Source organism: Meles meles, chromosome 2 (assembly GCF_922984935.1).
Source record: "Meles meles chromosome 2, mMelMel3.1 paternal haplotype, whole genome shotgun sequence".
Classification (NCBI taxonomy): Eukaryota; Metazoa; Chordata; class Mammalia; order Carnivora; family Mustelidae; genus Meles; species Meles meles.
Window position 1 is genome coordinate 90,554,096 of NC_060067.1, and position 22,442 is coordinate 90,576,537.

The window sequence follows — 22,442 nt, forward strand, 5'->3', positions numbered from 1 at the left end:
AACTGAGCCATTCTTCTCAACTCTTTGTTAACTCTTGCAGAGAAGACTGGCTTTGAGAAGACATGAATGAAGATGTTGAATAATTCTTTAAATGTCATGCTGACAAATTAACAAGTACTGAACCTGTTTAGAATATCACTTAGGGGGCACCTGAGTGGCTCAGTCCATTGGGCATCTGCCTTCAGTGCAGGTAGTGATCCCAGGGTTCTAGGATCAAGCCCCTTATGGGGCTTCCTGTACAACAGAGAGCCTGCTTCTTTTTCTCCCTCTGCTCCTCCCCCTGCTTGTTTTTCCTCTCTCTTTCTATGTCAAATAAATAAATAAATAATTTTTTAAAAAGAATATCAGTTGGAAAAGTTAATCATTATGGTAACCGAGAAAGCATATAATTAAACCACTAGATATTACTTGCTGAAAATAATTTGCAGGCTATACAATACAATGATAGAGATTATCTCTGAAGGCAGTGGAGATATTATTGCTTGATATTTCTTATAGCACCATGCAAATAATTCTATAAACATGAACTAGAAGAGAGTAAATAAAAGTCCATTCTTTAGTTTTTCATCCTAAATGTCATCTGCCTCCCCGAAAATCCACTTAGCACTCTTTACTTCAGTACAAGAGCAATAAAGAATCTGTAAGCTTCTGAGTTTCATAGTTTGCCTGCAATAGTACCTTTGCAACCCGTTTACCCATGATATCACTTTACACCACCAATGACAATGATTAAACCTCAACACTCCTCCCCTTTCAAGTTTCCGGCCTGTTCCTTTCTTCTTAAGTAATGGGACATCCAAGGTATTTGTCTCCTTGTTGTGACAAATTTTACCTTCACTTTTCTAATATATTTATTAATGTTTGCTATTTGCTATGCCTGGTTGGAAAAGAAATATTTATGACACACGATGAAAATGCTACATACAGAGCAGCATACATACAAACGATTTGATAACAACCATTCTGTTTTTCTATCAAGAGCATTATTTTAGATATTTTATATAGTAAATGATGGTTTTACTGTGTTTTAGTTACAAATTACAGTCAAAATGTATTGGGAGTTTAATTTGGCTTTTTATGTAATGAGAAATAGGCTACCAGTGCACATTTCACACAGAATGTCTTCTTTTCACGAATGAGTTACTAATGTTGAATGGGAGATGTCTGGTTTTAAGGAGGTACTGACTTCATAAATCACGAAAAGCATCTCTGAAAATAAACACTTTTGAGAATAAGAAAAAGTTCTTAAAAGTGAAAATATGACTGTTGAATTAATATGTAAATTATAAGCGCTGGAAGACAAAGAAAGAGAAACTCCGTAATATGAGCAAATAGACAAAGAGAATTAATAAAGCAAAAAATTCATATAAACAGGGGCACCTGGGTGGCTCAGTGGGTTAGGCCTCTGCCTTCGGCTCAGGTCATGATCTCAGGGTCCTGGGATCGAGCCCCACATCGGGCTCTCTGTTCGACGGAGATCCTGCTTCTCCCTCTCTCTCTGCCTACCTGTGGTCTCTCTCTCGCTTTGTCAAATAAATAAATAAAAAATCTTTAAAAAAAATTCATATAAACAAATGTAGTACGCATAGGAAGATCAATCCAGGAATTCCAAAATCTGATTAATAGGAATTCCACAAAAAATGCACAAAAGAAAGCACAGAAATAAATGAGTTAGAAGTCTCAAAATTCAGAAGGTGCACACAGGCCAAACAGAGTTAAAAATGAAATATGCGTCAACATTTTCCTACAATATTTCAGAATTCCAGTTACAAAGAGGTCAATAAAAGTTTCTAAATAGTAAAGGAGGACTTGTAAGGGACAAAAAATTCAGATGGACAATCTTTACATTCATTCTAAAAGTCAATAAAGCAACGTCTTCAATATTCCAAAGAAAGGTGATATTGAATTGCAAGTCATATTATAGCCATTTTCAGATATGCAAAAACTTAAAGAGCTTACTTTAAAATCATTACTTTGAAGAAATTACTTGAAAAAATTTTCACGAAACATAAGAAATAAGAAGCCATGGAATTAAAGAAACAGTGGAAAAGGAATCCAATAAAAATAAATTTTAAGATAACAGCTATACAGCAGTCTTTAAAAAAAAACAACAAATTAAAAACTTCAGTCATTAAAATTGGAAGTCAGTAAGGGCACCTGGGTGACACAGTCAGTTAACCATCTGACTCTTGGTTTTGGCTCAGCTTGTGACCTCAGCTTTGATTCATGAGCTTGAGCCCCACATCAGGCTCCACAGAGTCTGCTTGAGATTCTCTCTCCCTCTCCCTCTGCCCCTCCCACTCATGCTCTCTCTCTCTCTAAAATAAATGAATAAATCAAAGAAAATTGTGAGTCAGTAGTCTTCTAGAAGAATCTTAAAAGAACAAATATTGATGAAGTCCCAATAATTCATTTTTGCTTTTGTTTCCCTAGTCTCAGGAAACATCTAGTAAGAAATTGTTATGACTGATATTAGAAAGGTTATGTCTGTGTTCTCCTCTAGGATTTTGTTGGTTTTCTTTCTCACATGTAATTACGTCTTTCATCCATTTGAGTTTATTTTTATGTATGGTGTAAGAAAGTGGTCTAGTTTCATTCTTTTGCATGTTGCTGTCTAGTTTTCCCAACACCATTTGTAATTGATTTGCAGTAAATATGTTAAAGTGAAAAGTTGAGATATAATAGTAAAAATGATGAGGATGAGGATGCCAGTGATGGTGATGATCATAGCAATAAATGTAGCTAACATTAATGAATGCACTTTCACATAATGCCAGGCACTACCCTAAGCACATTATATTTATTAATTCATTTAATCTTCTAACAGCTATATAGGATAAGTACTATTATCACCACCTAATTTAAAGATAAGGAAACCTAAGACACAAAGAAGTAAGATAATTTGCTTTAGGTTTCACAGTTAACTAATGGTAGATCCAGGATCTAAACCTAGGCAGTAATTCCAAAGCTCAACGATAAACCCCTAGACTGTGTTGAAAGAAGGTACATGTTTCTTCTTCCAACTAGAAAAAAATGCAACCAAGAACTCCAGGAAAAATTAAATTAAAAAAATTCTTCAGGTTTACACACTTCACAGCACTCACGATAGCACATACCCTCCTGCAAGAAAGTTATGGCCCAGATTAAAATATGGCATCCTTTAGAGCAATAAGTAAATTAATAAGAATCTTAATTATAAAATCAGAGAAAGAAATTTATTTACATTACAACATACATATTGGCTTTGTCATTATAGTATTTAGTCATAATAATGAAAATGCTGTTTATAGTTTTAATCTTTTATAATTAAAATGTAGGTCAAGTCCAGAAGACTTAATATGGCTATGAAACAAAATGAAAAGCTATCCTGGTTGATAAAGTAAATGTAAAGGCAAGCTGATAGAAGTTTGAAGGAAGAGAGAAGAAAAGGAAGAAGAAGGTGAGGTATCACTATCTTGCAATGTGGGGAAGAAGATAAACTGTTGGAAGTTGATAAGCCAGTGAATAGGGGTTTAAGTATATTACTCTATGAGTCTAAGAGGAAACTACATACAAGAATTTAGGAAATAATCTCCCAAAACCTTTCCAAAGAAGTTATTGAAGTGTGCTATTATAAGAAAAATAAAAGCTACGGGGAGAGGGAATAAGAGGTGATAAAAGTGAACCAAAAGTTCATCTATCCCAGAAGAAAGTCAATATATATCATGGTAAAATCCATAAATGAAGAAAGGCTATCTAAAACAACTTGCTTTCAAGATGTGAAGTTACCTGGTAGAAGAATTAAAAACAGGTAGATGTTGGGGACAGCAGGTGAGCAAGGGTGAGTAGAGACCTATTCCTTTAAATTGTAGCCCTTCTGATTTTAAACCATATGCTCATAATTCTGTGATTTAAAAGACATTTTTGGGGGTGCCTGGGTGGCTTGGTCAGTTAAGCATCTGCCTTCAGCTCAGGTCATGATCCTGGGATCCTGGGATCAAGCCCCAAATTGGGTGCCCTGCTAAGTGGGGAGTCTGCTGTCTCTCTCTCTCTGCCCCTCCTCCTCCCTTCCCCCATTGGTGCTCTCTCTTGTTTGGTCACTCTCAAATAAAAAAAAATCTAAAAAATATTTTTTAAAAGGCATTTTTAAAAAGAAAGTGACCAAATAATACTATGCAGCTGAAACTCCCAAAATGAAGCCTCCAGGCCCAGATAGTTACACTGAAGAATTCTATAGGACATTTAAAGAATTAATGCTACTTTTACATAAACTCTTCAGAAAATGTAAGCCAAGGAAACAACTATTAATTCATTTTATGAGGCCTTTATAACACTGATAAATCAACCAGAGAGAGACAGTACAATAAAGGGAGAACTGCAGACTGCTATCTTTCATGAACTTAGATACAAAAATCCTTACTATGTTAGCAGATAGAATCCAACAACATATAAAAAGGATAATTAAGTGGGATTTATCCTACTTATATAAGACTGACTCAGTATTGACTCAGAATTTATTAAAATAATCAATGTAATCTACCATAGCTAATCAATGTAATTAGCTAAAGAAGAAAAATCATATAATCCTAGCAATTGGCAGAGGAAAAATATTTTACAAAATCCAGTACCATTCATGATAAAAATTCACAGCAAGTTAGAAATAGAAACTTCCTTGACTTGATAAAGAAAATGTAAAATGTAAAAACCTACAATTAACACCATATTTAATGGTAAAAGACTGAATACTTTTGTTCTAAGATTGGGAACAAGGTAAGGATGTTTGTTCTTACCCCTCTTATGTAACATAGCTCTCAAAATTCAAGCCACTGCACAAAGACAAAGAAAGGAAATCTAAGACATGCACTTTGGAAAGGAAGAAATAATACAATCTTTATTTTCAGATGACATTATTTTCTGCACATAAAATCCCAAGGAATCTAGTGAAAACTCCCATAATAAGTGAATTCAGCAAGGTCACAGTATAAAGATCATTGTACAAAACTTACTGGTATTTCTACATACTAACAAGTAACATTCAGAAACTAAAATGAAAAATAAAATACTACTTATAATTAATCCAAAGAAAATGAAATACTTAGGTATACTACAAAACAAAACATACAGGTCTTATAGGCTTAAAATTATAAAATGCTGATAAAGGAAGTCAGAGAATACATAAGTAAATGGAGAGACATACTATGTTCATGGATAAGTAAATGGAGAGACATACTATGTTCATATGCTTGTCTGGCTTTGGGATAAAGGTAATTCTGGCCTCATAGAATGAGCTTGGAAGTTTTCCTTCCATTTCTATTTTTTGGAACAGTTTCAGAAGAATAGGTATTCTTTCTTTCTTTCTTTCTTTTTTCTTTCTCTCTTTACATTTTATTTTATTTTTTCAGTGTTCCAAGAGAAATTGCTTATGCACCACACCCAGTGCTCCACGCAATATGTGCCTTCCTTAATACCCACCACCAGGCTCACCCATCCCCCTCACACCCCTCCCTTCCCAAAACCCCAGTTTGTTTCTCAGAGTACACAGCCTTTCATGGTTCATCTCCCCCTCCAATTTTCCCCAATTCACTTTTCCTTTACTTCTCCTAATGTTCTCCAGTTTATTCCTTATGCTCCACAAGTAAGTGAATATCTAAACTGCTCAGAGCAATCTACACTTTTAGTGTCATCCCAATCAAAATCCCAATGGCACTTTTCAAAGCGCTGGAACAAACAATCCTAAAATTTGTATGGAACCAGAAAAGACCCCGAATTGCTAAGGAAATGTTGAAAAAGAACACAAAGGTGGGGGCATAACATTGCCTGATTTAAAGCTTTACTACAAAGCTGTGATCTCCAAAACAGCATAGTACTTGCACAAAAACAGACACATAGACCAGTGGAACAGAGTAAAGAGTCCAGATATTGACCTGCAACTCTATGGTCAAATAATCTTCGACAAAACAAGAAGACATATCCGTGGAAAAAAGATAGTCTCTTCAATAAATGGTGCTGGGAAAATTAAACAGCTATGTATAGAAGAGTGAAACTCTAGCATTCTCTTACACCATACACAGATACAAAGATAAACTCGAAATGGATAAAAAACCTCAACGTGAGGCGGGAATCTATCAAAATCCTAGAGAAGAACATAGGCAGTAACCTCTTCAACAACGACCATGGCAACTTCTTTCAAGACATGTCTCCAAAGGCAAAAGAAACAAAAGTGAAAATGAACTTTTGGGACTTCATCAAGATCAAAAGCTTCTGCACAGCAAAGGAAACAGTGAACAATACAAAGAAGCAACCCAAAGAATGAAAGAAGATATTTGCAAATGACACTACAGACAAAGGGCTGATATCCAAGATCTATAAAGAATTCCTCAAACTCAACACCCAAAAAACAGATAATCACATCAAAAAATGGGCAGAAGACGTGAACAGACACTTCTCCAAAGAAGACATACAAATGGCTAACAGGCACATGAAAAAATGTTCATCATCATTAGCCATCAGGGACATTGAAATTAAAACACATTAAGATACCACTTTATACAGGGCGCCTGAGTGGCTCAGTGGGTTAAAGCCTCTGCCTTCGGCTCAGGTCATGATCTCAGGGTCCTGGGATCGAGCCCCGCATCGGGCTCTCTGCTTAGCAAGGAGCCTGCTTCCCTTCCTCTCTCTCTGCCGGCCTCTCTGCCTACTTTTGATCTCTGCCCATTAAATAAATAAATAAATAAATATAAAAATAAATAAATAAAGATACCACTTTATACTAGTTTGAATGGCCAAAATTATCAAGACAGGAAACAACAAGTGTTGGAGAGGATGCGGAGAAAGGAGAACCCTTTTACACTGTTGGTGGGACTGCAAGTTGGTGCAGCCACTTTGGAAAACAGTGTGGAGGTTCCTTAAGAAATTAAAAATAGAGCTACCCTATGACCTTGTAATTGCACCATTGGGTGTTTTCCCCAAAGATACAGATATAGTGAAAAGAAGGGCCATATATACCCCAATGTTCATAGCAGCAATGGCCACAATCACCAAATTGTAGAAAGAACAATGATGCCCTTCAACAGATGAATGGATAAAGAAGATGTGGTTCACATATACAATAGAATATTACAACTCCATCAAAAGGATGAATACCCAAATTTTGTATCAATATGGATGACTGGAGGAGATTATTAATTCTTCTTTAAATGTTTGGTAGGCCTCCACTGAAAGGCCATCTAGCCCTGGACTCTGATTTGTTGGGAGATTTTTGAAATCTCTTTTTGAAATTTCTTTCCTGGTTATTGGTCTGTTTAGATGTTATATTTCTTCTTGCTTCAATTTGGTAGTATATATGTTTCTAGGAATTCATCTATTTTTTCCAGGTTGCCTAATTTGTTGGCGTATAAATGCTCATAATATTATAATTGTTTTTATTTCTGTGGTGTTGATTTTGATCACTTCTCTTTAGTACATGATTTTATTTATTTGCATCCTTCCTTTTTCTTTTTGATAAATCTGGCTAGGGAGTTATCAATTCTTGTTAATTCTTTCAATGATCTAGCTCCTAGTTTCATTGATTGGTTCTATCATTGTTTGTTTTATTTATAGATCATTGATTTAAGTTCTGATCTTTATTATTTCCCTTCTCCTGCTGAATTTAGGCTTCACTTGCTACACTTTAGGTGTAAGTTTAGGTTGGGTTTTTGAGACATTTCTTGCTCCTTTTTCATTAGCTTCTGTGTATTTTAAAAATTATTCTTTAATTTCCTGGCTGACCCATTCATTATTTAGTAGGATATTCTTTAACCTCCATGTATTTGTGGTTCTTCCAAGTTTTTTCTTGTGGTTGATTTCAAGTTTCATAGCATTGTGGTCTGAAAATATGCATGGTATGATCTCAATCTTTTCCTACCAGTTGAGTCCTGTTTTGTGATCTAGTATTGATCTATTCTGGAGAATGTTCCATGTGCACTTGGAAAGAATGTGTATTCTGTTGCTGTAGGAGAAAGTGCTCTGAATATATCTGTTAAGTCCACCTGGTCCAGTGTGTCATCCAAAGCCCTTGTTTCCTTGTTGATCTTCTGCTTAGATAATCTGTCCATTGCTGTGAGTGGTGTGTTAAAGTCCCCTACTATTATTGTATTATTATCAGTATGTTTAAGTTTGGTATTAATTGTTTTATATGTTTGGCTGCCCCCGGTTAGGAGCATAAATATTTACAATTGTTATATATTCCTGTTGGATAGACCCCTTTATTATGACATAGTGTCCTTCATCTCTTATTACAGTCTTTAGTTTAAAATTGAGTTTATCTAAATAAAGATGGCTGCTCCAGCTTTCTTTTGATCTCCAGTGGCATGATAAATAGTTCTCCACCCCCTCACTTTCAATCTGAAGGTGTCTTTGGATCTAAAGTGAGTCTGTTATAAGCAGCATATTGATGGGTCTTTTTTCTTTTTTTTTTTTTTTAATCCTTTCTGGTACTCTGTATCTTTTGATTGGGGTGTTGAGGCCTTTCCATTCAGAGTAATTATTGAAAGATATGAATTTCCTGCCATTGTGTTACCTATAAAGTCCCTGTAGATTGTCTCCATTTTTGGTCTTTTTTTTTTAAGATTTTATTTACTTATTTGACACAGAGAGAGAAAGCCTAGGAAGGGGAGCAGCAGGCATAGGGAGAGGGAGAAGCAGGTTTCTCACTGAGCAGGGATCCTGATTTGGGCCTCAATCCCAGGACCCTGAAATCATGACCTGGGTTGAAAGCAGACATTTAACAGACTGAGGCAAGCAGGCACCCCTTTCCTACCCCCATCTTCATTGCTTTTGCTATCTTTTTATGCTTAAATGGTCCCTTGTAATATTTCTTGCAGAGCTGGTTAGTGTTTATGAATTCCTTTAGTTTTTGTTTGTCTAGGAAACTCTTTATCTCTCCTTCTATTCTGAATAACAGCCTTGCTGGATAAAGTATTCTTGGCTGCATATTTTTCTCATTTAGCACATTGAATATATCATGCCAGTCCTTTCTGGCCTGCCAGGTCTCTGTGGACAGATCTGCTGCCAGCCTTATATGTCTACCCTTGTAGATTAAGGACCTTTTTGTCCCAAGCTGCTTTCAGGATTTCCTCTTTATCTTTGTAGTTTGGAAATTTCACTATAGTATGTCTTTGTGTTGACCTGTTTTTATTGATTTTTAAGGGGAGTTCTCTGTGCCTTTTGGACTTGAATACCTGTTTGCTCCACCAGATTAGGGAAGTACTCAGCTCTAATTTGCTCAAATGAACGTTCTGTCCCTTTTTCCCACTCTTCTTCTGGGATTCCTATAATTTGGATATTATTTCATTTTATGGAATTGCTGAGTTCCCTGAATCTATCTTTGTGATCTAATAGTTTTCTTTCCCGTTAAGCCCAGTTAGTATCTCTATAATTATTGTTCTGAATTCTAGTTCAGACACCTTACTTATATTGTATTGATTAAATCCCTTGCTGTGAGTCTTTTTGGGATGAATTTCTCTGTCTTGTTGTTTTGTTAAAAAAAAAGAAGAAGAAGAAGAAGAAGAAAGAAAAGGAAAACAACAATAACAACAACAATAAAGGAAACTTCAGGAAGTGTTTCTGGTGTATGCTGTGTGAACTCTGCTGTTGCACTTTGGCTGCTCTTTCCTACTATTCCATCCTCTAAAGAGTTAGTCCTTCTATAGAGTGGAGAGTGTTTGGATATTTAACCAGGTGTGCTTTGCTGGTCTTGGAGCTAAAGTAACCTTGACAAAAAAGAATACAGTGGGAGGACTCCCTTTAACTGATATTAAAGCTTCCCATGTAGAAAAGTAATCAAGACATTATGGTATTGGCAAAGAGATAGAGGAATAGCACAGAATAGAGAGTTCAAAAATATATCTATACATATATGCTCAACTGCTTTTGACAAAGGTGCATGTCAATGGAGGAAGGACTTGCCTGTTCAACAATTGTTGCTGGAGCAATTGATATTCATAGGCCAAAAGAAACAAACAAAATACACAAGAACTCCTTAATTCTCACAACTTATATTAAAAATTTCTCAAAATGGATCAGAGACTTAAAGGTAAATGCAAACTATAAAACTTATAGAAAAAAATGAGAAAACCTTCAGGATTGGACACAGAGTTCTTGAAGTTCTTAATTAACACCAAAAGTACAATGCATTAAAGGAAAAATTAATAAACTCACCTCATCAAAATTAAACACTTACTCTGTGAAAGTCCTGGTGAAGAGATGAGAAGATAAGCTAAACTGGAAGAAAATACTTGTAAAGCATATATCTTTTGTCTGACAAAGGACTAGCATCTATATCATATCAAGTACTCTTTTTTTTTTCTTTGAAAGAGAGAGAATAAGTGAGAGAGAGAACAAGCATGAGCAGGAGGAGGGGGTGAAGCCAATACAGGGCTCAATCCCAGGATTCTAGAATCATGATGTGAGCCAAAGGCAGGAGCTTAAATAACTGAGCCACCCAGCTGTCCCCATATTAAGTACTCTTAAACCTTAGTTGTAAAAAGACAGTTCAATTAGAAAATGGACAGCAAAAGATATAAAGGGAATTATATCTAAGAGAACATACGGACACATATGAAGACAGGAAACACATGAAAACATGTTCAGTATTATTAGAAATAGAGGAAATGAAAAAAAATGCGAACACTCTGCAGCTATTAGAGTGACTAAAATTTTAAAAAATGGCAAATCTAAATATTGACAAGAATATGAAGAAACTGGGGTGTCTGGGTGGCACATTTGATTCTTGGTTTCTGTTCAGATCATATTCTCAGGGTTGTGGGATTTTGTCCCATGTCAGTTTCCATACTCAGCACAGAGTCTGCTTTAGATTCTCTCTCCCTCTCTCTCTGTCCTTCCGACCTGTGCACCCCCTCACTCTCTCTTTCTTTTTCTTTAAAATAAATGAAAAGGTCTTGACAAAAAAAAGAGAAATATGAAGAAACTGGGTAACTTGTACTTTGCCCATAGGAATGTAAAATGATACAGTCACTTTGGAAAATAGTTTGACAACTTCTTATAAGTGTAAACATGCAATTATCATACAACCTGGAAATTACATTCTTCACATTTGTCACAGAAAAATGAAGAACTTGTATTCACACCAAAACCTGTACACAAATATTCATAGCTATTTTATTTGTAATAGTAAAAAAACTGAAGTAGTCCAGATGTTTTCAATGAATGAGTGATTAAAAAACCTGGGGAATATTGGTAAGCAGTACAAAGGAATAAACTATTGATACATGCAAAGACTTGGATGAGTATCCAGGGGATTGTGCTGAAAGAAAAAAAAAAAAAGGACAGTCCCAAGAGATTGTCTATCATATTACTCAATTTATGTAACATTTGTGAAATTTTAAAATTTTACAAATGGAAGATGGATTAAAAATGGAAGATTGCGGGGCGCCTGGGTGGCTCAGTGGATTAAGGCTTCTGCCTTCAGCTCGGGTCATGCTCTCGGGGTCCTGGGATCGAGCCCCGCATCTGACTCTCTGCTCCGCGGGGAGCCTGCTTCCTCCTCTCTCTCTGCCTGCCTCTCTGCCTAGTTGTGATTTCTCTCTGTCAAATAAATAAAATATTTTTTTAAAAAAATGGAAGATTGCCTGCAGTTAACGACAGGGATGGGCAGAGGCAGAAGGAGATTGGGTGTGCTTATAAAAGGGCAGCAGGAGTGTATTGGAACTGTTTAGTATCTTGACTGTTGTGGCAAATACCTAAATTTACACAAGTAATAAAATCATATAGAACACACACATACACACACAGAAAGGACTTAAAGTAAAACTGGAAAATCTGGATATAATCAGGAGATTGTATTAATGTCTGTATCTTGGTAGTAATATTTTGCTATAATTTTGCAAAATGTTACCATTGGGGGAAACTGGAAAAACTACACAAGGAATATCTCTGTATTATTTTTTTACAACTGCATGTGAATCTATAATTATCTCATAAAAATTTCAATTACTAAAAAGAAAGAAAAAATGAAAAATAAAGAATGTCTGTCCCAGTGATTGTTATATACCAAACAATCCTCTTTTATTTCAGGCAGCATTATTTCAGTCATGTAAACCCGATCATCCCCAAGTGTTCCGTACCTCTGAGTTGAGAATCTCCCCAAGCAATAGGCAGCACCAACAGGGAATACCTGTGTGTGCCCCATCCTAGGAAGGACCAGAGTGCTCTTAGAGAGATTACCAGAACAAGAAGCTGAAAAAGGAAAGGAGGGTTGGAAATTTAATGAAGGACAGAGGGAAAAAAAAAACTCTTCAATGCCTATTTTACTTTAGTCTTCTAGACCTTGGAAAAAAATGTCCAAAATTTTTCCAATTTAAAAACGAGCATACCGAAAATGGTTAGAATGAAAATAAAGATCCAAGATAAGAGAGTAAATAGGAAAAGAGCATCTATTTATTTATTTTTAAAAAACTCAAAGTTTCAGCCTAAATAAGTACCATGCCATAACATTGAAGACACTTGGCAGTGTGATCAAGAAAACACTGTCAGTATCACCTGGGTGTCTCAATTGATTAAGCATCCAGTTCTTGATTTAGGCCTAGGTCATGATCTGATCATGATCATGGGATTGAGTCCCGCATTGGGCTCCATGCTCAGCCCATGGAGTCTGCTTGAGATTCTCTCTTTCCCTTTCCCTCTGCCCCTCCCTACACTTGCACACTCAAATAAATAAATAAATAAATAAAATCTTTTTTAAAAAAGAAGAAAACATTGTCTGTAATTTCTTAAAATATTGGTTGAAGAAATGTCGGAAATAATGAGTTGGGCTAATGCTATATGGGTGCCTTAAAAAGATGACAGATTATAGAACTAGTACAACTTGGTGCAAAATTCTCAAGTGGATTATAAAATAAGATTATTAAACATTTATGAGACAAGAAAACTATGCCACATAGCATGAGTGCATTAAGTTAAGTGAAGGTGACATGGAGAAAAGAACTAGATTCAGATGACCTAGTCACGTACCCTCATCTGTCAATAAACAGCGGTGTGGATGTAGGCAAATCACTTGAGTTTTTTGAGCTGCACTATCTTTATCTGGGAAATGTTATAAAACTAGCTGTCCTTTAGTGGGTAGTTTAGAATCTATTCACAAAAAAATCTGTTAGCTCTAAACATACCAAATTTACCTCAATTCTTTTATACAGGTAGTCTGATGATAAAAGAGCTTTCATTTGGGGCACCTGGGTGGCTCAGTGGGTTAAGCCGCTGCCTTCAGCTCAGGTCATGATCTCAGGGTCTTGGGATCGAGTCCCGCATCGTTCTCTCTGCTCAGCAGCGAGCCTGCTTCCCTCTCTTTCTCTCTCTGCCTGCCTCTCTGTCTACTTGTGATCTCTCTCTGTCAAATAAATAAATAAAATCTTTTTTAAAAAAAAGAGCTTTCATTTATTTTATTATTTTTTTAAAGATTTTTATTTATTTGACAGACAGAGATCACAAGTAGGCAGAGAGGCAGGCAGAGAGAGAGGGGGAAGCAGGCTCCCTGCCGAGCAGAAAGCCTGATGTTGGTCTCCATCCCAGGACCCTGGGATCATGACCTGAGCTTAAGGCAGAGGCTTTAACCCACTGAGCCACCCAGGAGCCTCAGAACTTTTATTTATTAAATAACACATCTGTGCTGGGTATTTATGTGATTTTATAAAGCACACACTTCAGTCTTATGACAGATGGGTGTTATTAATTCCTTTCTACAAATGATGAACTCAAGGTTCAGAGTGAATTAGGTGACTCAGGATCACAGTGTGTCCTGATAGCACAGAATCAGTTGACCAATTTTCCATCCTGTTATTATGATAGACAAGATGAATATATTTAAGATGGACAACACTACCATGAGATAAGACTACAGTGATCATGGTCTATCTACTTATATAAACGTATATAAATATATATACATATAAAACGCATATAACATATATAAATATAGTGTATTTATATACAGTAAATAACATTACCGTAATAATTCTTAGTTGCTTGGATAGTTATATCTAAACTGTGTTGATAATGAGTCTATGTTTATTTCATGGAAAATTTCTTCTGATGTTTTTTTAACCTCAGCCTGTCAAACTTTTTTTTTTTTATAAACAACTTGGTTAAAAGAATGGAAGAACTCGGGGCGCCTGGGTGGCTCAGTGGGTTAAGCCTCTGCCTTGAGCTCAGGTCATGATCTCAGGGTTCTGGGATCAAGCCCCGCATCAGGCTCTCTGCTCAGCAGGGAGCCTGCTTCCCTTCCTCTCTCTGCCTGTCTTTCTGCCTACTTGTGATCTCTGTCTGTCAAATAAATAAATAAAATAAAGATTTAAAAAAAAAAAAAAGAATGGAAGAACTCATCAGATTTAAAAACAAAAACAAAAAAGTGAGAAACATTCAGATGAATAATTTATTCATATATGCCTCTATTCAAGTGTCACATCCAAAACAGGATTTAAGGTAATTTAATTCATTCACAGTGTGATCAGTATTCGAAGAGTGAAATACATTAGAATTAAAAGCATATTTCTGCACTTAGCATATAAACTATCTTGCTAGATAAGGAAAGGCCTTAACATTGGACAGGGTTGGGATTTAGGGAACTGGAACAGAGGATAAGAGTGAGTGTGATTGACTTTTGGATTAAATTGGAAGCTTCCAAAAAGGACTAGAAAGGGAATATCTAGAGTGATATCTACTTACATTTTTTTCCTTAGTCACAAGATATTGGATTAACAAAAATTTTCTTTAAAAAAACAATAGTTTGGTGTGCCTGGGCGGCTCAGTGGGTTAAGCCTCTGCCTTCGGCTCAGGTCATGATCTCAGGGTCCTGGGATTGAGCCCCGCATCGGGCTCTCTGCTCAGCGGGGAGCCTATTTCTCCCTCTCTCTCTCTCTGCCTGCCTCTCTGCCTACTTGTGATCTCTCTCTGTCAAGTATATAAATAGAATCTTTAAAAAAACAAAACAAAACAAAAAACAATAGTTTTCTATTAAACCGATTCAGTTTATTGCAAGTTGATCACGAAGGGCAAAAAATCAAGTGCAATAGAAACCAACCATGTAAAAATTCTAACATCAAAGGCTGATGTAAATGTTAGTTATAGTCACAGAAGAGGGTGTTCATACCCAAGGAGACAATATAATCTTGCAGTTTCTGCTTTAGCCAGACCGCATCTTGAGGATGGTAGGTTTCCTTTCTTCCTAACCATGTGGTTACTAACAAGAGGAAGTCCTTGAAAGGCGTCCAAGGAATTGAAAGTTTGAAAATCATGTCAAATGAGGAACAGCAGGGACAATCCGAAAAGAAAAGACCTAAGAATGACATGAAAGTTTCTTTTGAATATAAGAACTGATGTTTGAAAAAGATAGTTTGTTAGTTCTGAAACTTTCAGAAAGCGAAACTGGAAGAAGCAGGTGGAACTATTAAAAAGCACTTTCTCTAGTGAGAGCCTTTCCAAAGTTGAATGGAGGCACTTCTAAAGGCAAAATCTTCCTGGGTTACTCATCCTCAATTCAGTGTGTTGAGAACCTTCTTGCACTATTTTAAATGCTTGAAATGTATAAGTGAGGAAAACAGGCAAGAATCCTCACTCTTTGGTGTTTGCATTCTGAAAGGCATGAGGAAACTTTTAATGAGCCATGAAGGCAATCAATAAATTATGTAGTCTGTTGGAAAGTGAAAGAGTTATGGGAAAAGAGTAAAATAAGACCCTAGGGATGAGAGGAGCTGGAAGGGGAATGGGGCAGACCTTAGTTAAGGATGTGCTGTCAGAGCGTTTCAGACTCATTGAAGAGGCAGTTGAGCAAAGACTTTGGTGAAGGGTGGGAGGGAGTTCTCTGGGGGAAGAACATTCTAAGCAGAAGAAGAAACAACAACAACAACAAAACCCAAGCATCAGCTTGAGATGAGAGTATGCTGGCCAGGAAGCCTCCTCTGCAGGTGTGTTAAGCAGAGCTTGGCAGAGCATCCGTGAGAGATGAAAAGATGATTTCTGGTTTTGGAGAGAGCTTGGACTCCATGACTTCTGACTTTCTTCCAACTTTTCATATTCCCTGAGCTTCAGATTATCTGATAATTCAGAGTAATGAGTTTCATAGCCATGAGTAAGATGGATTCAAGAGCAGAAACACATCAAATCAGGGTTACAAATAAATGGTGAAAGGGCAAGACAGGTAGTGTAAACATTTCAAATGCTGATGATGTATTCACGTATTGCAACAATATTGTGTACATCATGCAAAGCATGTTTGCAGACTGAAACTTGCCCAGGAGCCACCAGTTCGAGGCCTTTGCACTGGAGAAAGTGAAATCAGTGAAGAGTATAATGATGTAAGCTACACATAAGGTTGTGTACAGAAAAATCAAAAGAGAATAAAAAATAAAAGAAGAAATTTGAGTCTTTGGTGGGAATTCTTCCTTTGTCATGATTTGACAGAGAACCAAAAAGGAAGAAATAATCAAAGATTACTGTCTGGTTGTGACCCTAGGAGACTGCCTTTGCTCTTTCTTAAGCAAGACTCATATTGATTTTTTTTTCCTGCCTATTATCAATGACCAGATATTTACTTGCCTTTTAATTGTCCTCTTATAGGTAATCACCTATAATTTAGGTACTTAGAGAAAATATTAGCCAGTTCCACCTTTCTCAATTATGTTGAATCTATAATGTAATTATAGTCATAAAACTTTCGAACAGAGGCTCAGAATGAATTAACCTCAACAATTACAGAAACACAGATAAAACTTTCACTCTTGATGTTTGACTGTCCTGTTTCCTTGTTGCAGGTGCCTTCATTTGCAAGATGCTGCCATTCGTCCAGTCTACTGCTATCATGACAGAAATTCTCACCATGACCTGCATTGCTGTGGAAAGGCACCAGGGACTTGTGCATCCTTTTAAAATGAAGTGGCAGTACACCAACAGACGGGCTTTCACCATGCTAGGTGAGGATGTACCAGTGACCGTATGGCCATTCTGTATTACAGAGCACACAGAATTTCTTCAAAGTGAACTGTGTCAATGAGCCAGACAAATAGCTCCTTGTCTAGCTTGTAGGCATCACGGTGTAACTTCAGGATTTCAGACCTCTCCCCATTTACCTAGACCTTTGCTTCTTTTCTCCTTTAGGCCTACCCCCACATTTAAAATTTCGCATTTCAGAGTTAGTTCTTCAGTTCAAGTCTCAACACATTAAGCACTACGTTCAGCTAATTTAAGAGAATCCTTCAGTGGCATTACCACATTAACATTTGTTAGATTTGTAAACTGTCATCCTCAGGTAAGAGGCCCTTCTTAGAGCAGGTAGATTTTGATATGGGAAGGAAAGGTGCTTTTTAGAAAGGTAGAGAACCGGGGTGCTGCTCAGAGGTGACCCCAGTGGTGAGGCCACAATAGTAGAAGTTCAGAGGACTCATGAGAACCCTGGGTTTTGAGTGCTAGAGGTGCCTGATGAGCGCAAATTCCATCCACTTCATAATTTTGCTTCAGGCATTCCTGAATCCTCAGGTTTCTGTAACCATTCCTGAGTGAGCAAGTCATGATGAGCAGGTTCCTCTTGATAAGCGGGGAGCTCAAAGTGATGTCCTAAAGCCTAGCACAATAAGATGGAAGAATTTCTCTACCTGATCATTATAACCAATGCATTTAAAATCTTAATGTGCTTCCCAGTGGTTTGAATGTATGACAGTTCACCAAAGAGAGGTTGAGGGAGCAACTAATGCGATAACCAAAGAGAAATTTTTACTAATATCTCACTTGCGAGGAATGAGTAAACGTTTATTTCTGCTGTAAGAATTAGCCAGCATAGGAGAGTAAAATTACAGAAAGAACTCCTGAAGGCTTTGCAATGCCAAACTCATTGTACATAGTTTGAAATGAACAGATAAAGCAACATTCATTAGTTTTAGTTTCATTAGTTTTAGTTAGTTTCAAATGTATGGCATATCCTCCCTACAAGGAATTCAAAGGCTTCATTGCTTTTAATAATTGACATCTTTCTACCTTCGAAGAATCTGAAAGATGTGTGTGGGTGTGGAAAGTGGGTGAAAAAAGGAATATGTGGAGGAGGGAAGTTATTAAAAAAGGAAAGAGAAGTATAGAGTCTAAGGATCTGAAGGCAAAGTCAATAACAGGCAATCAAGGCAATTTCTACTCAAAAAGTCATGGGAGACAGAAAGGATTTTAAACCAAGGAGTCTCATGTCCCTGTGGGGCTTTCATGCAGTGTTGCCTGACATCTTTCTCTAGCTCTGTTACACTGGGAACCAGCCCTGTCCTCATGCACAGTACCTCCTAGCTTAGACTGCCTTGTCCCCAGGACATCAACAATGACCTGCTAGACTCACTTGCCCACAAGAGTTCACAGATTATACCAGTAATATAAATCTAACTCTGCCCCTACTATCCCAGAACAGGCAGTAGACACAGAAGGACTGTCAATGAATTAAGCCAATTAGACTCAATTCCTCCAGAATTTCTACTAAAGATTGGAGAAGTGATTGGACTTAAGATAATATGAGATAGTGACTGAACTAGAATAGAATAGATGTGTATGGCAATGTGAAGAGAGATTGATTTGTGAGTCTTAGAACCGTCTTAAATCTTCGACTCTCTATAGACAGTGCCAGTTCATGTGTTTCTTTATAATAAGCCACAGTTACAGCTTAAGTGAGTCTCAGTTTCTTGAAATCCAAGGCAATAGACTGTTTTCTACTCAATACAGAAAGCATGAGAAAAACTTGAGCTGAGAAATTGCTCTCAGAATTGATGTTGAGTCTCTTGGTTCTGGCCTTATACTAGTCTGTTCAGATTCTCTTTTGTTCTTGGCTAAGGACACATCACTAAAGCAATTCCCTCAACAAAAACATGGTGGACGGGGAATTTGGAAAGAGCACTCTTGTTTCTGATGTTTTAAGTGTTTGTTGTTGTAAATAAGGAAATGATAATCATGTTATGATGCTTGATCAACACCTACTGAGGGCCAGGAATTATCCTTGGACTCTTGTTTGGGGAAACAAAGGAACAAAACAAGTAAATTGCATTGTCTTTGCTCTCAATGAGCTTAGATGAAGTTGAGAAGAAATGACTAAGGGCAACAAATGACTAAAGGGCACATGGAGACAACAGGGAATTAGTGATCAGTTCTATCTGGAAATGATGGTGACCTTCAAAGATTCCCTAGAGGGAGTGACATTTGAGTCAAGTCCTGGAAAATGAGTGGAATAAGGTGCCATCGGGGGTGACAGTGTCAGAGCACCTCAATGCATTCTGAGATACAGGGACTGAAAGCAAATCTGTACATTCCTCAGTAAAGGATGCTGTTTTGAAGAACATGGACAGAAATGTAAGAGGAAAGAGAGGCAAATGAGAGAATCCCAGGAACCAGGTTAAGGGTTAGGGTTTTATCTTGCAGTCACTGAAACACTATGCAGGAGTTTTATTATTATTGTTTTAAGGAGTTTTAATTAAGCATTTAAAAATGTTTCAGGAAGACTGTTCCACCAGCAATTTTGAAGATGGTGAAGAATGGCCATGAGAACAGGTAGACCCCTGCTCTGCTTGAGGTCAAATATGATTGCATATAAGGAGTCTTTATGCTCAGAGCATCTGCTTCATGCATAAGCATACGTGTGTTTTGCTTTGATGTTGGAGCCATATTCTGATGATTGTAATGTTTTGGCAGGTGTGGTCTGGCTGGTGGCAGTCATCGTTGGATCGCCCATGTGGCATGTGCAACGTCTTGAGGTAGATTGGGACTGGGATTGATAGTCATATTATTGAAAGTTTTCTCAGCCCTCTCAGTGATAATCCAATTTCTTCCTGCAAATTTGTATGATCCCAATTATTTCACTGGAAATTTTTCAAGTGGAATAAAATAGTTTGTTTTAAGATCCCCCCCCCATTTATCTAGGTCTCCCTTGATCTTATATTATTAAGATTTTAATGCTTAAAAGAAAATTAACCAGGGTCACATTCTACATTTTCCTGCAAGCTGAGCATGCCTTTCCTAGTGGCCTCCAGTGTCTTGTTACATTTGAAGAGTTCGATGGTTGCTCTAGATTTTTCTTTTATTTTTAAATCACATTAAAAAATTGTCATCAATTATCTGATTATTAGTTGATTCTCCTTCATAAATCTTTTCTTATCCATCTCCCATACATTGACAAACTGAAATTTGAATTGGAGTGTGTGCCAAGATCATCTTATCTGACCTCTCTCCTTCCCTCACACCTTTATTTAATGGCCCCAGCATTGCATGGGGATTCACAGTGGAGGGAGCATGGTGCTGTCTTTGGTGACCCAGTCTCGCCAATGGGGCATACATACTTCAACGTGTCCTGCATACATGATCTAGCCCAGATAGTAGTGTTCAAAGGCAGTAGGGCGTTGTTCACACAACCACTAAGATAATTTTTAAACCATGTATCCTTTTATACCTTTTTAAATTGATGGAAGCAATCGTGAAACTGGATTGGATGTGCAGTGTCCATTGGCAAGAATAACAAATGAGCTCTCAGGAAAGGGTACATTGAAAACATGACTTGATTTTTTATGTAACCTGTGTATTGAATGAGCGGGACTCCATAGGTGAGAGCAGAAGGTAATTTTATTCTGTCCATTGCTGCCTATAAAAATGTGACCTAAGGACCTCCCAGTAATCTGATGCAATGTTGCGGATGAAGCCCTGAGTAGGCCCTGTTACCCTTCCAACAGTTCAGAGAGCAACATTCCTCTGGTCACTTTCAGTCACAACAAAAGTGTTAGTTCTGTGGTTAAATGCCCAGCCCAGTGTCACAATCACATAAATCCATACTTTCAATCAAAGCAAAACAACCCCTTCCCTCAGCTTAAGCTATTTTTAGGTCTGGAATCCTACAGTATGGAAAAGGGACATAATCCACATCTTCTCCCCTTCCTTACTGTGCATTTCTCCCTTCCCATTCAATTGACTGTCTCTGGTTCTTGGGGAGCTGGTGAGAAGGGTGAGGAGAGGAAGGGGCAGGTGTACCCTGGTGTCAATGCCCTCTGCCCGTGACTATTGCTCATGATCAACTCTTTACTTGTGGGTTTTTCAACGATAACATCACTGAGGCTTCTGACTGCTAGTCCCTTCTCCAGCAGGCTGTTTATCATGCCTCTCTAGCTTCCACACACAACTGTATGTGGCCAGCTCTTTTCTCCAAGGCTGCCCTTATCCCAACTGGAATCCTGTACCAATGGAGTCCTCTCATAAGTGACCCAACCCAGTAGTCATTTGTGGGGTCCATTCCTGGCCCATAGACACAAGTATTTGTCTGTTTCTTTAAATAGACTTATTTTATCATATGCTCTAAATATAGTTTAAATATGTAACTCATTTAGTTTGTAGAAAATGCATATGAAATTGGCAAAGTCAATCCTCACTGTCACACCAATCAGCCAAATCAGATTTTCTTTCTGTCAGGAAGAATTGTGATTTCATTTTTCATATCAGATAAATCTATTAATATGCATCCCATGACCACCTTCTCATTTCTAAAATTCTACTAGAGAGAGTGTATGTGAGCATGCACAAAGCCGGAGTTTCTCACCTGGGTGAAACAAAGCACCCCGACATCACCATTTCCACCCACTGAAGTTCACTTTGCTTTGCTCTCACTGGGCTCTCTCTCAGGAGTGATGTATTTGACAATTTTCAGGGGATGGAAGCAATGAGGTGGTAAAATTAAAATTGTCATCACTTTCGCCCCTTCACTGTATGAAAATGTAAATTCACAGCATCTCAACATCTGTCAAAACACTTTTTTCTAATGCCAAGCTTTACCCTGAATAGAAATGTGTTTAATACAGGGAAAAGCACAAAGCCCTGTCATGTATTTATGGTTTCTTGATCATGGTGGCTTCACTGACATCAGTAATTCAAACCACCTCCTTTTTCAGTGCCTCATAGTAAGACTATGGTTGGGTAAGAGATCTGGCTTATGTAGCTGGGGAGAAGAGGGATTAGAAATGAGAAACGGGGAATATAGAGAGAGCACAACATTCAGTTTCAGGCTTCTCCTAGTCAGTGGAATCTTAAAGATTTTATTTATTTACTTTAGAGAGAGCTAGAGAGCACGAGCGGGGAGAAGGGACAGAGGTACAGGGAGAGAGAGAATCCCAAGCAGACTCCCTGCTGGGCACAGAGTCTGACAGGGGGGCTTGATCCCAGGACCTTGAGATCAGGACCCGAGCCAAATAAGAGCCGGACACTTAAAGGCCTGAGCTACCCAGGCACCCCGAGGCAGCAGAATTTTAGAGAACTGTGCAGTTGCTAATAGAAGATCTGAAATTGACTCCCTTAAAGCCATCTGCCTGTGCCCTCAGAAAGTCTGTGCTTGTCCCCAGGGCAACATGCACCTATTTGGAGACTGCTGGGGTAGTTTGTGCCTTAACATGTGCCAGTGTGTTGCCCCCATGGCTGTGCCTTTA

At 37.6% G+C, this 22,442-nt stretch overlaps 1 protein-coding gene across 1 annotated transcript in view; it reads left to right on the plus strand.

Annotated features, from left to right (window-relative positions):
• Positions 1-22,442, plus strand: part of QRFPR (pyroglutamylated RFamide peptide receptor) — a 43,608-nt gene that overhangs the window by 17,221 nt on the left and 3,945 nt on the right. The window contains exons 2-3 of the mRNA XM_045984567.1: positions 16,779-16,937; positions 19,675-19,736. Of these exons, the coding sequence (XP_045840523.1) occupies positions 16,779-16,937; positions 19,675-19,736 (221 nt within the window). The remainder of the gene's footprint in view (positions 1-16,778; positions 16,938-19,674; positions 19,737-22,442) is intronic.